This window comes from Penicillium samsonianum, assembly GCF_028829775.1.
Source record: "Penicillium samsonianum strain IBT 33392 chromosome Unknown utg000009l_segment0_segment0, whole genome shotgun sequence".
NCBI classification, from domain to species: Eukaryota; Fungi; Ascomycota; class Eurotiomycetes; order Eurotiales; family Aspergillaceae; genus Penicillium; species Penicillium samsonianum.
The window spans coordinates 969,201-986,895 of NW_026643267.1; the positions used below are offsets into that span (position 1 = coordinate 969,201).

Genomic DNA, 17,695 nt, shown 5'->3' on the forward strand with positions numbered 1-17,695 from the left:
TCGGGATAATAAATGCCATGAGCATGAAAATGTGACCACACGGGAAGATCAATCAACAGTACATTTCACATTTACAGTATTTCAATTCCATTTCCTCTTTGAAACTTTGTACTGGCCCATCAATCTGTCCCATTTGCTAGCACTATTCGCGCGGCATCGCTGACGACCTTGAGATAGCGGTATCGTTTTTTTGATCATATAAGTAAATTTGTAACTCCTTGAACGTAGGAGCTGTAATATCATTTCCCTTTCTGGGGGATCATTCGCCAAGGTCGCTCGGATAACTCTCGGTGTAATTTTCGGTTCAACTCCTTCTCGATCTAGGAGGTATTTGATGATGTCTGCACCATCACGCGTGTTCCCCGCGGCTGATTCCATCACCGTACTCGTGATCTTGATTGCGTTTTTTTGTTGATCCAAAAGAAGTTTAATGATGGAGAACCCGCTTTCTGTGTTTTTTGCAGCTTTTCGCAATATTTCCTCGGTGATCCTAATTTCGTGTTTTCTTCGACCTAGGAAAAGTTCCATAATCGGAAGCCCCTTTGCCCGATTCTGAACCGATCTTTGGATTACCTCTTCAGTTATAATAACTTCGTCTCCTCTTTGATCAAGTAGGAGACGCATGACTGTGTCTCCTATGAGTGGGTCTGCTGCGGCTTCGTGCAAGACGTCGGTGATATTAAACTCTGGATCCCTTAAAAGCATATTCGCAACTTGTTCCAATCCCCACCTCGTTGCCCAAAAGACTGGCAGTTTCTCATGATAAAACAGCATGCGCAAGTGCGACTTTTGCGGTTCTGCAAATCGAGCCCACATATTGACCTGACTCTTTTTACACAGATTTGTCGCCCGTTGGAGAACTTCAATAGGCAAGCTTCTTGCCTCACGCACATGTTCAACCCAATAGGTTGCGGCATATTCTAGCAGCGCCTTTCTTTTCACAGGGGATTCTTTTTCCTCGGTTAGATTTCTCCGGTCTAGGTAGGCCATCAATTCTTTTGAAAGAAATAGGTGGGCCTTTTGGAGATCTAAGTATTGCCGGAATTCTGTGCGCTCTGGTCGTTTATTCCCCTTTGAGATAAGGAACTCCCTTGCTGTCTGATGAATCAAGTAGATTTTAGAATTGTTGATGAAAATAAATAGGCCACATAAGCCTGGTAGGCTCTGTTCCAAGTCATTTGGGTCTATTTTCACCTGTGCCCCAGTTTCTAGTTCTCGGTTCCGAACCAGTTCTAGCATTTCGGCCATTTCCCGTATTGTCAGGGGCCGCCGAGCGGCAACAATGATTTGAAAAATCTGTTGCACGGTATTGATATGAGCATGCGGGACTCGACTAAGAATCTTTTCGTATGCTTCATCAACTGAACGAGGTATCGTTGGGATGGGTTCTTCTGCAGGCCATGGGCTAACTTCAAGTGTGGATCGAATATCTTTAATGACTAGATCCAGCCAAAGATAGGTCCGGTGTTCTATTTGCAAAAAGTGTTGCTCCAGTCGCTGCTGTACCTTCCATGACAATGCTGTGGTTTCAACCAGCTCCTTTATTCGAATCTTCACGACAACATCAATTTCCTTGCGGATTTGATTGTTTTCTTCCTCCCCGTTTAGGTGTAGATGGCGAAAGGGTTCCGTGATTGTTCGAAAGTGATTCTGGATATTCTTGTAGGGACGACTAGTCACTAGGACTTTCAACCAAGATTGTGTTGACGGCCGAGAGCGAAAAGACTGGATCTTATCAATCAATCGCACCTGATCATCCTCACGGCATTCATCAAGCGCATCAAATACGCAGATCGTTTGGTGTGATGGGTTAGCTGATGTTGCCGTTAGGAAAATTTCCCAAAGCTCATCAAGATTTTCTCGGAGTGTCTGCGTATTCTTTTCCCAGGACTCTATAGCATATATCAATAGATCTGGTCGCTGGCTGAAAAGCTGATGGAGAGCTGAGCATAGTCCTGTGGCAACCTGATTATCTCCCCCGTTCTCTTTAAAGAAAAAGTAACATATTGAGATATCTGCTTTGGGAGCTTCATAGAATTCATCGATGATTGATCTGGCCAGCACAGACTTCCCGCAGCCTGGATCAGCTGACACCCAGAGAAGATCATTACAGTTGCTCTCCCTCCAGCGGATATATTCAGGACTCTGTAGGGCCCACTGACACGTTCCTCTCACTCTTCGTGGATTGATGTTTTTTTGCTCCTCGTAATTCACGACACTGAAAAATGTGTGACACTGCTGCTGCTTATCTATGAGTGCATTTTCTTTTTTTTCATTATAATATTGTTCTTGTCGATCATAGACACGGTGTAGGTGTTGGTTGATGCCCTTTATTTCTTCCTTTATCACTTCTGTGTAGTACGGTGTGAGTAATATATTGAATAAAAAGTAGCTATAGATCATACATACCGCAGACGTCGACGACCAAGTTCTCTTGCGACACATGGCCAATAGGAACGTATCCTAGTAGCTCCTTCGCGTATGATGCTGCTGCTAAGGCTGCATATCCTTGCCACTGATTGTTCTTGTGCTCATCGGCGTAATCACAAACACCACGGATGACAATACAAGGGAAGTCCACCATCAAGCCGGCTGCCTCCATCTCAAGGCATAATGCCCCAGTGTCTAGCCTGATCTGCTCGCGTGTGAGTCCATCCTTAATAACCGCATTTCCAGACGCGATAATGCCATAGTGGGCTTGTGGGTCACGAGTCTCACGCTGACTACGTGTCTCTTCCCACTCCACTAGACATCCATCACACGTGCTCGCAGCCGCAGGATGATTGTGTTCAAATTTAAACAGTCGGTCCTCTTGTGGTCGTTCGAAAGTTTTTCGAGTGCGTGCGGTTCTCCCCATCGCCTTAAGAAGATACTTAGGGTACTGAGGATCATCCGTGAGCTCAGCGGCCCTCGTCAAGTTGACGGCTGCAAGCAGGGCCCTCGGAGGGCTGTTTAAAGAGCCGGTGCGGTGGAATCTCCCTCCGGCCACAACCTTCCCTATATCATATTGAATCACGCCCCCACATCCGTTCTCTGGGCAGCTAATCACGATATCGCCAAGCCGGATATCATGAGTAGCCGACGGGATTCCACCACCAACACCGACCATCAGCCCAATACGGAGCGATTTCGAGAATGTACGAATCATGTTGATTGCGACAGCTGTGGCCGACGTAGTTCCATATTGGCCGCCCGGGAGGCAGGCGATCACGACGTAGTGTTTACCAATTCGGCCTAATGTGTAGGTGTTTGAGTCACTTGGGTGTTGCTCATCGAGAATGCCAAAGTTGTCATCCAGCATCGCCGTGGCTGCGGCAACCTCGACCGGTAGGGCGCATATCCAACCGATCTGAAACATTTCTACTGGAAAACAAGGCATTTTGAGGGCCTGGTCCATTTCCGGATAGAATCTCGCTTAGAATGAAGCAGTGAGTTTTGAAATGGCAGATGTTAGCAGTTATGGGCTGAGAAGAGTGCCATGTAATGAGAGTCAGGAACCCCTCTCGGCCCCCAAAGCAAAGTCTGATGCTAGACCCGAAGCCAAAGACGGGGGCGGCAAGAGACAAACTGCTATTGGCTGTGGGGTTGAGCCATCACAAACCCCAATGTGCCGCTATCAGGGAACGAGCTACTTACTAAGCGCTGTAATATGTGACAGTTAATATACAGGCAAATACCATGCAGTACCTTGGCAAGGCAGTATATTCATACGTGGTGAATAAAAAATCAGCACTAGCGACTTGTCAGTGGGGCCTGGCAATAGAATGTGCTTGTCCAGGGTAGAAGCTGTTTTCGCTACTGACTGTACTTGGGAGAACCGCCCAGAGCAACCGGGAAGGCATTGAAGCAATTATCAATCAAGCGCTCGACTGGGAGAAAAGGAGCGGAGCGACTTTTGAAGCAGACAAAACAGCCATCATACACTTTGCTCCCAAGGCTTACAAATTGGATCAGGGACCTTTCACTATCAAGGGACAAACCGTTGAGCCCAAGGACCGTGTCAAGATCTTGGGCGTCCTCATGGACACGAAGCTCAAGTACAAGGAACATATTGCGAGGGCAGCATCCAAGGGCCTGGAGGCCGCGATGGAGCTTCGACGACTTCGGGGTTTATCCCCAGCGACAGCGCGGCAGCTATTTACATCGACGGTGGCGCCGGTCGTGGACTACGCGTCCAATGTCTGGATGCACGCATGCAAGGATAAGGCCATGGGGCCGATCAACCGCGTCCAAAGGGTAGGAGCGCAGGCGATTGTAGGAACATTCCTCACAGTTGCGACCAGTGTAGCAGAGGCGGAGGCCCACCTTGCCACTGTTCAACACCGTTTCTGGAGACGAGCCGTGAAGATGTGGACGGACATACATACCCTGCCAGAAACCAACCCTCTCCGCAGGAATACAGCACGGATCAAGAAATTCAGAAGATACCATCGTTCGCCGCTGTATCAAGTAGCAGACGCGCTGAAGAACATTGAGATGGAAACACTGGAAACCATCAATCCGTTCACATTGGCACCATGGGAAGTACGCGTACAGGCTGGCGTTGAAGCAACTCCGCAGTCACCGACCGTACCAGGCGGGTTAATGCAGATCGCAACCAGCAGTTCAGCACGGAACGAGCTGGTCGGATTTGGGGTGGCGATCGAGAGGCAGCCACCTCGGTATCGAAAACTGAAACTGAAGACCCTTTTCGTCACATTAGGTGCAAGAGCAGAGCAAAATCCGTTCTCTGCGGAGCTAGCAGCGATGGCACATGCATTGAACATGGTAGTTGGACTGAAAGATTACAGGATTACGCTGCTCACGAGCAACAAAGCGGCGGCTCTGACACTAAGGAATCCTCGACAACAGTCAGGCCAGGAATTCGTCTGCCAAGTGTTCAAGTTGATGAGAAAGCTACGGAGAAATGGAAACCAGATCAATATCAGGTGGATCTCAACGAGCGAAGACAATAAACTGCGGGGTCTGGCTAAAGAACAGGCCAGAGCCGCGACACAAGAAGATGCTCTCCCGCAAGAACGCGTCCCGAGAATGAAGTCAACAACACTGAATATCGCACGGTCCCAAGCAGTCCCCAGCAATGACCTGCCAGTGAACGTAGGGAGACACGCAAAACGAGTTGATGCAGCACTCCCAGGCAAACACACCCGGCAGCTGTATGACCGATTATTGTGGAAAGAAGCGAGCGTGCTGGCTCAACTCCGAACCGGCATGGCAAGACTCAATGGATATCTCTATCGAATCAACGTAGCAGACACGGACCAGTGTGCGTGTGGACAAGCGAGAGAGACCGTGGAGCACTTCCTATTTCGATGTCAAAAATGGACGGCGCACCGGACGGAACTACTACAATGTACCAACACCCACCGAGGAAATATATCCTTCTTCCTAGGAGGAAAGTCGCCTTCCGATGATCAGAAGTGGACGCCGAACTTAGAGGCGGTACGGGCCTCAATACGATTCGCCATCGCCACGGGCCGACTCGAGGCCACCTAACCACGCCGACGAACATAAATCACCCCCCCTTTCGCCGATCTAACCCACCAACCACCTCGTGTTACAGACGGTAGACGCGCTTCAACTGCCGAAAATAGGATGTTGAACACTTGGAGAAGCGCCTTCAAGCCAGCCTACTAACAAAATTACTAACCCACGAGGATCCGCTGCGATACGGACATCTGAGATGACATATATTGCAAGGCTTTATGTATGGGCTCTGAGGAGACACAGTACTATATATATTATGACGTGTATAGTAGATCAGAGATAGTTGCCCTTTCGGCTTAGCCGCCGGGCGTTAATAAATTGTGTGTGTGTGTGTGTGTACTTGGGAGAACCAGAGTACGTCTACGAAAATGAGCCGCGCAGTACATAGCAAAGTGCCGCGAGTAGACTGCGACTTGCCCATGGGCCTTATGTAAGCGGGCAATGGGCACTATAGATATGCCCATGGACGGGCACCACCTTATACGCCCACGGGCAATGACCACCGTGGGCGCCCGTGGGCGATTTTAGTAAGCAAAATTAGCTTAACACGTGACTTTTATTGACAGATTTCAAAATATTTCAACTAAATTTGTATATTTTATATACTTACACTAATAATTCCGAATTTTTAATAAGATATATATAAATATATATAGTATAATTTACTATATAACTAATTTTTATATATATTTAAGACAACTTCATATAATGGTGGGCATAGTGGGCATGCCCGCAATGGGCATGCCCGTGGGCGGTGGGCGTTGTGGACGGGCACTCGAAAATCCAAATTGCCCACCGCCCACCGTGGACGGGCAATGTCGCAGTCTAGCCGCGAGATACAGTACTTCCCGAAACTGGTGTCACCACCTACACTCTTCGATTGTTTCCCGAACCCTAATGCCAAGATATACTATACTGTATTAGGAATAGACCCGGAGTATCAATATTCCTGTTAGATTACCTATACGGTACTTCACGCTAAGTGATTGTACCTCGTGTCTCAGTATTGTATCGAGTCGCTAGAATTTTCCATATAAATGCAAACAAGTCAAATATCAAGAGCTGGAGTGGGCCTCGACAATGGAAAGATGTCAGTTCCCTTCGATCTCCAACCACTGGATAACCATCCGAAGAATGGCTTATTTTACCAAGCAATCTCTCCAGGCCTAGCTTTTTTTCCCCCTCTCTAAGCAATAGGGACTCGTTGGTGGAAAACGGCTGTCTTAGAAATGCATCTTTGATCATGTTAAGCGGCAACATGAAACTAACGTACGGGCAGTTGGATGGTCTGTATGGACAGGAACGGTGCTTTCGAGTGTTCGGAACGGCACGCCCCACCTTCTATTTGAGGGATAACCTGCTGCCGCCAATAGCATGTTGTCTCTTGCCGCCCTGCGGCTGTGATACGTGCCTTGCACAATATTGCGTATTGGGGCCTGAGAGGGCTATAGATTTTATCTACTATGCTACCGCACCTCTTCCATCTTCGAGATAAGTGCAAACCTATTGATTCTCCTACTGCTTCCTGGTGTCTCTCCAATATTATCTTGTGAGTGAATCGGACCTTTGACAACGTTAGTGCTATTTTGCAATTGAAAGGGTTGTGCCTTTGGACTGACAGTGATAAAGAGTACGACGCAGCCACGTCTCCGTCTCTTCTCGTGTGACTGAACTCCAGTTTCCCCTAGGACAGAGGCGAAACGCACAACCCTATCCTTCCACCCGCCTATCTGGCAGTCTAGTGCGCTTCCTTCCGAATAATGTCATCCCACAATGCCCTCGACAGCCCTGAGTCCTATCAAATCGCCTGGATCGCTGCTCTTCCCATCGAGCGGGCCGCTGCAGAAGCGATGCTCGACGAGGAACATGCAGCTCCAACCGGTTTTACTAGAAATCAAGCCGATACGAACGTTTATACGTGGGGTCGTGTGGGAGACCACAACATCGTCATTGCCTCTTTGGCTTCTGGAGTCTACGGAACCACCTCGGCTGCGACCACGGCCTCGGGCCTGCTTGCCTCTTTGCCATCCATCCGTGTAGGTCTTATGGTCGGCATAGGCGGCGGCATCGCTCGACCGGACAAGGACCACGATATCCGGCTAGGTGACGTTGTCGTGAGCCAGCCCAGTGGGACCATGGGTGGGGTCTGCCAGTACGACTTGATCAAGGCAAAGCCTGGTGACAAGCGTGAGCGCAAAGGCTTCCTCGGACGGCCTCCGACAGTCCTCCTCAATGCGCTTGGCGGAATCCAGGCCTACCACGAGCGAAAAACCTCCAAGGTTCCCTGCTTCCTTCAAGAAATGCTGGAGAAGAACCCGAAGATGGGCAAGATATCCAAGCGAAAGCCTGGCTATATTCACCAGGGCTTTGACAACGACCGCCTCTTCAAATCTCCATACGACCACATCCCCGGCCCCGACTGTCAGGGGTGTGACGCGGCTGATGAGGTTCAACGCGATACTCGAGACACTACAGACCCGGATATCCACTATGGGACCATTGTATCCGGCAACACACTCGTCAAAGACGCCGCCGCTCGCGATCGGATTATCGCTGACCTCGGCGAGGATTGCATCTGCTTTGAGATGGAAGCGGCTGGCCTGATGAACCACTTTCCCTGTCTTGTGATCCGAGGTATCTGCGACTACGCCGATTCTCACAAAAATGATCGATGGCAACGCTACGCCTCGGCGACCGCCGCTGCATATACAAAAGAACTTCTGACCTACGTGCCGGCTGCGGAGGTCAAAGAGACCAAGAGGGCACTGGAAGTGCTTCAGTCAGGTTAGTTCTTATTTCGGTCACTAGATAGGCTAGCAAATGCACGAGACCGAATTACATTTTAGATTGACATACGTCGTGACTGCGAGTAGTCCAACAACAGATTGCTGGCGTGCAGCAAACGACAACTGCAACGAAAGCTGCAACTGATTCCATCAGGACTGATCTTCGTACCGATAAGATCAGGGGCTGGCTTTGTCCCCCGGATCCGTCTACGAATGCCAACCACGCGAAGACGCTCCGCCATGAGGGGACAGGCGTGTGGCTCCTGGAAAACCCGGTCTTCGAGTCGTGGCACTCGGGGTCGCGTCGACAATTATGGTTGCACGGGCTTGCGGGATGTGGAAAGACGGTTCTTAGTGCGACTGTGCTTGATCATCTCGCGAAGGGAAAACACGGTCTAATCCTTAGCTTCTTCTTTGACTTTAGCGACTCCACAAAGCAGACATTGGATGGCATGTTGCGGTCGCTTGCTTTCCAACTTTACCAAGGCGGGGTCGGTTCTGCCATTTATCTTGATACATTATTTCAAGCACACCAGAGTGGCGGCGGCCAACCTGCGACAAGTACGTTATCAGATATTGTTTTCAAGATGCTCGCAGTACAGAGAAAGGTCTCTATCGTTCTAGACGCATTGGATGAATCGAAAACAAAGGATAATGTCCTCCTGTGGATCAAGGATATGATGTCTAGGCCATCGTTGGTCCATATCCAACTGCTTTATACCAGTCGGCCTGAATCCGAGTTTCTGCGCTACATTCCCCCTTCAATAGGAGAGCAAAGCTGCCTAATATTGGATAAGCAAGCTGTCAACTCTGATATCCGATCTTGGGTTACAGCACAACTTGCTCAACGGCGTGATTTTGTAGAGAAGCCTTTGTCCCAAGATCTACTTGAGGGGATCCGAAGGAAGGTTGGTGACGGGGCTGATGGGATGTGAGATATTACAACTTTGATTAATATGCTGATGGTTTGCTGACGCCCTGCTTAGGTTTAGGTGGGCGTTCTGTCAATTGGACAGTCTAGCTCGATGTCGTCACGAAGCTTCTATGGAGGAGGCTCTCGTATCCTTACCGCTGAATCTAAATGAGACATATCGGTGCATAATTGCAAGCATACCGAAGGAGCTAAAAAACGACGCGATACGCCTCCTGCAATTCCTAGTGCACTCCAAGCGACCACTCAAGCTATCCGAGGCTAGAGAAGTAATAGCGACGCAGATCGAGAATAAGTCGAGAGGGTTTGACACCAAGCGTCGACTGTTTTGCGACAATGATATTCTGGATTACTGTCACAGCTTAGTGACAGTCGTTCATGGTACCGGTAAAGAACTACATCTTGCCCACTTTTCCGTCAAAGAGTACCTTCTCGGAGAGAATAATTTCGAGATTACGACTGCCAGCATTTCCATAGCGAAGACCTGCTTAACTTATCTCACGGACATCACCGGTAGCAACGAGCATGATTTTCCAATGGCAAGGTCTGCGGCGGAACTTCTGACAGGCCATGCTTGGTCCGCTCAGGCTTCCGAGGAGATAGTTCAAATGATACTCAGGTTCCTAGAAAATAAAGCAACATTCCAACGATGGACTGATTTAAATCAGGTTGATAATCGTTCGGTCTATGACATCTTTCGTCCGAGAGGTCCTAGGCTTTACTATGCTTGCTTTGTTGGGCTCGTAGCCCCAGCACGACATCTTGTTAGCCAGGGAGCGGATGTCAACGCGCAGGGCGGCTACTACGGCAACGCTCTCCAGGCCGCCTCAACTGAAGGCCATCAAGAGATTATCGAACTTCTTTTGGACAAAGGAGCGCACATTAACGCGCAGGGCGGCTACTACGGCAACGCCCTCCAGGCCGCTTCCTACAGAGGCCATCAACAGATTGTCATGCTTCTTTTACACAAAGGAGCGAATGTCAACGCGCAGGGCGGCTACTACGGCAACGCTCTCCAGGCCGCCTCCACTGAAGGCAATCAAGACATTATCAAACTTCTTTTGGACAAAGGAGCGCACATTAACACGCAGGGCGGCAAGTACGGCAACGCTCTCCAGGCCGCCTCCATTGACGGCTATGAAGAGATTATCAAACTTATTGTAGGCAAAGGAGCGGATGTCAACGCGCAGGGCGGCTACTACGGCAACCCTCTCCAGGCCGCTTCCTACAGAGGCCATCAAGAGATTATCAAGCTTCTTTTAGACAAAGGAGTGGATATCAACGCGCAGGGCGGCGAGTACGGCAACGCTCTCCAGGCCGCCTCAGCTGGAGGCAATCAAGAGATTGTGGAACTTCTTATAGGCAAAGGAGCAGATATCAACGCGCAGGGCGGCGAGTTCGGCAACGCTCTCCAGGCCGCCTCAGCTAGAGGCCATCAAGAGATTATCAAGCTTCTTTTAGACAAAGGAGCGGATATCAACGCGCAGGGCGGCTGGTACAGCAACGCTCTCCAGGCCGCCTCAGCTGGAGGCAATCAAGAGATTATCAAACTTCTTATAGGCAAAGGAGCGGATATCAACGCGCAGGGCGGCGAGTACGGCAACGCCCTCCAGGGCGCCTCCACTAGAGGCAATCAAGAGATTATCAAGCTTCTTTTGGACAAAGGAGCGGATGTCAACGCGCAGGGCGGCTGGTACGGCAACGCTCTCCAGAGCGCCTCCACTAGAGGCCATAAAGAGATTGTGGAACTTCTTATAGGCAAAGGAGCGCACATCAACGCGCAGGGCAGCGAGTCCAGTAACGCTCTCTATGCCGCCTCCACTAGAGGCCATCAAGAGGTTGTCAGGCTTCTTTTAGACAAAGAAGCGCACATCAACGCGCAGGGCGGCTACTACGGCAACGCCCTCCAGGCCGCCTCAGTTGGAGGCCATCAAGAGATTCTTGTAGGCAAAGGAGCGCACATCAACGCGCAGGGCGGCGAGTCCAGTAACGCTCTCTATGCCGCCTCCACTAGAGGCCATCAACAGATTGTGGAACTTCTTATAGGCAAAGGAGCAGATATCAACGCGCAGGGCGACTACTACGGCAACGCCCTCCAGGCCGCCTCAGTTGGAGGCCATCAAGAGATTGTCAAGCTTCTTGTAGGCAAAGGAGCGCACATCAACGCGCAATGCGGCCACTACGGCAACGCCCTCCAGGCCGCCTCCATTGGCGGCCATCAAGAGACTGTCAAACTTCTTGTAGACAAAGGAGCGGATCTCAACGCGCAGGGCGGCTACTACGGCAACGCCCTCCAGGCCGCCTCAGCTGGAGGCCGTCAAGAGATTGTTAAACTTCTTGTAGGCAAAGGAGCGGATATCAACGCGCAGGGTGGCGAGTACGGCAACGCTCTCCAGGCCGCCTCAGCTAGTAGCCGCCAAGAGATTGTCCAAATGCTCCAAATAATGGGCGCTATTCCACTGTCCTCAAAGCGGTCCGGCTCTAGGTTTCTAACCAACCCGGCGAAGAAAATTCGTCTGATTGGCTTTGAATCTTCTGGTCACACTCAATGACTCGTCAAATATCCTACAACATGCTATCCACAGTTTGTCTAGCTTCAGGCCTCATCAATCTTATCACTTCGCAGATTCTAGGTGTGGCTAGGTAAAATCACAACAACCCCAGAAGATTGATCCATCTTGGTAGCGGTTTTCTATTGAATCCAGATCGAATGACATAATCCCACATGTATAAGGAAAAATACCAACGTTGAGATCCACGAGCGAGCCGGAACTTGCTGTTACTCTCTCCCTGTGCGATCGTCAAACGCAGTCGGCAAGACCACAAGTCCGCCTATGAAACGGTGTTCTAATTGGATAAACGGATTCAATCACACATTATCCCTCTGCAATACCTTACTGATAATGAACAGTCTTTTGGATGAGATATGGATATTGGTAGTCCCAAACAAAAGGCCACTAAAGATGAGTCATGCAGCGCCGAGGGAAATCCGTTAGGAGAGTTGACAAAATAAGAAGCACCTCTCATGTCCATCGTGGGGCAATCTTGAGCTTCTTGTCGGTAGTGTTAATCTGTAACGTAAATGAACCAGGGCCGATGGGAGGGGCTGATAAGCTATAGGTGTAGATGATGGAGACTAAGACTCGACTCGCCGAAGACCATGCTAATACGCTACCAAGTAATGGGACTGTAGAAGTTTGTTATGATAAGTGCGCATTAGACCACCTGTAGGCGCCGTAATAAGCGCTGCCTGCTCGCCTACTACCGCGTGCGCAGGAGAAACTGTACTAGTTGTGTTGGCTCGGTATTAGAACTCTTAAGCAGCTCAGCAACAGCACACGTATTTGATGCTTGGCAAGACGGTGGAAGTGGATAAGCTCGTGCCTTGAAGGGCTAGGACAGGCGCCATCCTGGTGTGACCAATCGTGGTGAATTAAAGATTTGCGCGTACCAAGGGACGATAAAAGCGAATACATTCCGCAGTGTCCCGGTTACCATGCGTAAGAAACAATACAGGCTCCACTGACAGGGGTACTCCGGAAACACTCCCAATATAGACTAGTTTGTCTTGGCAGTTAGGGTTTGAGAAAGAATCAAAGAGTACAAGTGGTGACACCAGTTTCGGGAACTACTGTAGATAAAATCTTTTCCAAACAGGTTTAGCTCCCTACGGCCTAAGCACAACCTTCTATATTATGGCTAGCGGTTGCGCTGCATAGGGGAATAATGGGGGGAAAGAAAAAGAGCTAGCGAGCGACTTGCCAGATCGCCAAATCTGGGGGTTCGATGTAATATAACAGTACATACTATAACGCTGACTCATCCGTAGCAATTCGGTGACGGTTCTGCTGGATTTATGAAGCGGTGAGCTAGCATGGATTAGCGTTATTCGGACTTAATTTCCGTTACCGCTCCGCACGAATCGAATCGAATCCAACTTTTGGCAAATTCGATTGGATTCGAACTAATATTGAACATAACGATTCGTACGAATTCGAATTCAAGACCGATTCGAATTCGATTCGAAGTTCGCGAACTTTTTTGTTCTAAAGCTTCATTGGGAAGGCGGTCAATCACGCCTGTTGTTCAAAACGATAGCCAGCAATCAACACCTCATACAGGTAGTCTAATAATTAGTTAACTAATAGTTGGATACAGAGATAAGTAGGCTAGATTCAGTCTGATATCAAAATTGGGCAATCTGGCCTTAAGATTAAGAAGCTGTAGGGCAGTATCAATAGATGCAATTTTCGTTCAAAACCTGCATCCAAATATATATTATTCGACTCCTAAGGTTACTCCACAAATCGATAATCTTATATGTGGTCTGTTTTGCTTCAAATTATACTAGCCCATAGATCGTACTGAGATACACGTAATATATCAATATAGAGTCATAATATGAATAGTTGCACATTGCATTTAATGAAGAGTAGATGGATAGTCTAATCGGGTTAGCGGAGACTCCACAAGAACGTGTCTTTTCGTATACGTGCTTTTACCAAGAACAACATCCAAATCGGGTTCAAAAGCTACTGCAAACCGTCACTTCAGGGTGCCCGAGGGTAAGCGATCGATCAAGACACAAGCTTGAAATACTACAGTAGATTTCGAAAACGGCTTCCCCTTAGAACACTCACGGCTTGTTTCTCGGCCCGTACCCGGAACCACACTAGCCTAAATTAGGACTAGTGGTAAGCTAACATGCATTGTGAGCCAAGGATGACAATACCAAATCCAAATTCGAACTAGTGTGGTTTCGGGTACGGGCCGAGGAACAAGCCGTGAGTGTTCTAAGGGGAAGCCGTTTTCGAAATCTACTGTAATATAACGTTACAGATGACTTCTCCACTTGCTACAACATTTGACTGTCCTAATACTAGGAAGAATAAACGCAATTATGCGGCGCTTAATGAATATGGCCTCCTTGCAGAGGATATACCACTTCCGCCTCCCCGAAAGAAGATGGCGGTCCGGTCCGCCCTTAAGTCGCCGACTCCTCCGATTTCAACCTCTCCTACGGCTCCCAGCAATGTCCTATGAGTTTGTCGAATCTTGATACGGATATACGTCCTTCGCAATCAATATCTCAGGTCGAATGCGAGGTAGAGAGGATCGAAATCAAGCAGAAAGATGAGACTAGGTCGAAAGAGCGGAGCTGGGTTTGGAAACACTACCTTAGTACACCTGAATCTGGTACCTGGAGATTAGGAAATAAGGAGCGGTCCGAGCTTAAACACCTGTGTATTGTGTCGCCATCCACCTGCCGATTCTTTCGATTTGCATCGAAACTGCGATCTTCAACCACAGCGTTGAAACTGCACCTGCAGCAAACCCACAAGCTCTTCCAGGACGGCCATTCAGGGTGCCAAGGTCCGTTAAGCTCATGGATTTCTAAGGAAAAGAAGCCCCCATTCGAAGAAGCTGTCTTGAATTGGATTGTATCAACCTGCCAACCGTTTACATGCGTCGAACAGCCTTCATTCAAGGCTATGTTGAGGTCTGCAGGCTTTCAGGACTCCGTACCAAGTGCGGATACTGTGTCCCGCCGATTATGTCTTCGGCTTGCTGCTCTTGACAGTGAGCTTCGAATCTTAATGTCTTCAGCATCCTCAATTGCGCTATCTTTGGATGGTTGGACAAGTCAGAATTCATTACCAATGCTAGCCATTAATGCTCACTGGATGTCCTCTGCCTTCCAGCAATATCGAGCTTGTATTGAGTTCGTTGAAATTGAAGGCAGCCACTCTGGAGAGAACCTTGCTAATATCGTTGCGACGGTTCTCGAGAGGTTTCATATATCACTTTGTGGTGTTTATCCTCATCAGAAGACAGGAAAGTTCCGACTATTGCCCCGTGGTGACACTACAGAGTGACGCGGGACATAAATGTTCACTCGTTAACCACTAGCCAAACATTCCATGCTGACGCTTCACTGTGAAGCCCCTACTCATGAGCACGAGGTGAATGTTCATGACGTCGAAGAATACTATCCGGTAGAAAGCATGAGATGATGTTATACCTAGCTACTGGCGTGAATGTGGAGCTCAACGAAGTCAAATTCGGGCCAAACTATGTTGGAACAATACGTGTAAGAGCACGGTCGGGGCCTGTGGTGATATGTCATCTTTTGGGTAGTTTTGACTTTGCCCTTCCCCTGAACGAGGTCACAGCAATTCTTTTTTTCAAGGAAAGCACAATAGACAACACAACAAATAAAATAAAAATGTGGAGAATAAATGATATCCGGCTGACTCTTCAAGTCCGCTCGTGGGTATATTCGGTCAGAGCTTGACTGCGTTCGGGCAAGAGTGGGCTCGGAGAAAATCCACAGCGGATGAGATGCCGACTTCTTTCTGGCCCGTACGACCAAATCTTGGGACATTTATTGACGCCTGAAATCTCGTTGCTAATTATCCCCAAGATATGTAAGACTTGGAACTGAATTGCTCCGTTCTAGATTCAAGATGGATTTCCAGGCTGCGAGAGCCTGCGCTTCGACTTCTCGAACCCCTTTCACAGCCTCCTCAAGCTCACTAGCCATCTCTTTAGCTGCAAAGTAGCCCCCAGGTGTAGGTGCTGTATTTGAATGGTATACTAGAAGCAGATTGGCTGATGCGATGGAGACCTTTGTCCGCAGTTCCTGAAGAAGTGAATAGCAGGTTCTATGGAATCTGTTGATGGCTCGCTGTCGGCCAATCTCGCGCACAATCGCGATCACTTGGTCTTTCATATAGGGTACACGGCAAAGTAATAAAAAGATTGTCTCATTCTGATTGAGGACGTGAGATTCCAGCTTCTTCTATTTATAACAGAGAAAAAGGAATTTTGACCATTTGAGAGTCACCGTGTCCTTAAACGTTAGCGAGGGTTTGCGAAGCAGGTAGTTCAACAAGTGGAAACGTTCGGCGTCTCAGTCTGTTGAACATCTGGCGATCATTGCCGTTATGCCAGAAGATACAGGTTCTAGATAGGCATCGACTAAGGGGACTCATGACTGAGCGAGCCCTACAAAATTTCCTCTACGTTAAGCGGATGAATATCGATATTTGCTGTGTTACACGTCCCAAGGCTCATAATGGTACAGTATGGATGGATGGATGGATGGATGGATGGATGATTTCATTTACGCTGACCCCTCGCTTTAGTTGATTTAACCACTAGACCAAAATACGAATCCGTACCCAGCCTAGTGGGTTGTGGTTTAGAATCCAACTGCTTTGAGCGATATGCAGCCTACCATTATGATGAAATAAATACATGATTGTTTCCACGATATTGTCCTGAACTTCCTGCGGTGAGCCTCACCGGTGAAGGCCATTCTTGTTCCACTGTAACCTGTGAAAAGGTTTTGGGGTACTCCATTACCCCGTGTGATAGTTTCTCCCAACAGAGACGTGATGGGTTTGTAGTGTTGCCGGCACTGGGATTCGAATCTGAGAACCTTAGAAGATGCGGAGGGACCAATTCCGCCCTTCTGTATCAGGACCACTTTTCTGCAGGTTACAGGGCGTAAACCACTTGCCCTGCTACCGAACAACACGGTTAAGGAAGGTGAGGGTGCTGGGATTCGAACCCAGAATCTCCGAAATTGTAGTTCCGGAAACTTTCCATGATGGCGACGCTAACCAACTGCGCCATCCACCCCCTAAGAAATAATGGTACAGTAAGTAGAATTCGAAAACAGTTTAATCCTGGGGCATTGACGCTTTGTTTCTCGGGCCGTAATAAAAACGGGGCTTAGCCTAACTTAACCATCTTATAAAATAACATTGTCTGTGAGTGGTGATTATCATGCCACTTATCCGAATAAAGACTAAATCAGTTTCGGGTACAGTAGAATTCGAAAACAGTTTACCCCTAAAGGACACACACTTTGTTTCTCGGCTCGTACCTAAAACAGGTATAGTCTCTATTTAGAAAAGCGGTAAATTAACATCCACTACCCCTCAGGCTCACACGCTTTGCTTCTCAGGCCGTACCCGAGACGGTGCTTACCTTAATCTGGCCTCGCTGTAAGCAACAGTAGTCTATGAGTGGTTATTGATTTTACCACTTATCTAAATAGAGACTATACCCGTTTCGGATACGAGCTGAGAAACAAAGTGTGTGTGCCTGAGGGGTAAACTGATTTCGAGTTCTACTTGAAAACCATGAACCTGGAGACTACAGGAAATCGAAATGATTGACCCAACCCCGCTACCACCATGGCAAAAAGAAGGCTTCTCGGAAATCGAGATTGAATCAGACAGGGAGGTCGCGATAGAAAGGGCCGAGGCTGCACGGTCAACCGCGGACATCGTGGTGTACTCAGATGCCTCGGGACGAGAAGGTCATCTGGGTGCCGCAGCGGCCGTGCTGAATGACTCGCTAGAAACAACCAACAGCATACAAGTTCAGGTTGGACCCATGGATCGATGGTCCGTCCACGCTGCCGAGCTCATTGGGATCCTGTATGCCATCAACGTCATCAACAAGGTCGCCCTCCGAC

General features: G+C 48.7%; 2 protein-coding genes across 2 annotated transcripts; one reads left to right on the plus strand and one right to left on the minus strand.

Moving 5' to 3' along the window:
- Window positions 1-7,247: 7,247 nt before the first annotated feature.
- Window positions 7,248-11,756, plus strand: N7471_013414 (NACHT nucleoside triphosphatase; the record flags this gene model as incomplete). Its single annotated transcript, XM_057286133.1, has 3 exons — window positions 7,248-8,271; window positions 8,361-9,204; window positions 9,260-11,756. 3 exons carry the CDS (start codon window positions 7,248-7,250, stop codon window positions 11,754-11,756), a joined length of 4,365 nt encoding a protein of 1,454 aa, XP_057129458.1.
- A 3,857-nt stretch (window positions 11,757-15,613) lies between these two features.
- Window positions 15,614-15,937, minus strand: N7471_013415 (uncharacterized protein; the record flags this gene model as incomplete). The annotated part of the gene is made up of 1 exon (XM_057286134.1): window positions 15,614-15,937. The coding sequence occupies one exon, from the start codon at window positions 15,935-15,937 to the stop codon at window positions 15,614-15,616; it is 324 nt and encodes a 107-aa protein (XP_057129459.1).
- Between the last annotated feature and the right edge of the window lie 1,758 nt (window positions 15,938-17,695).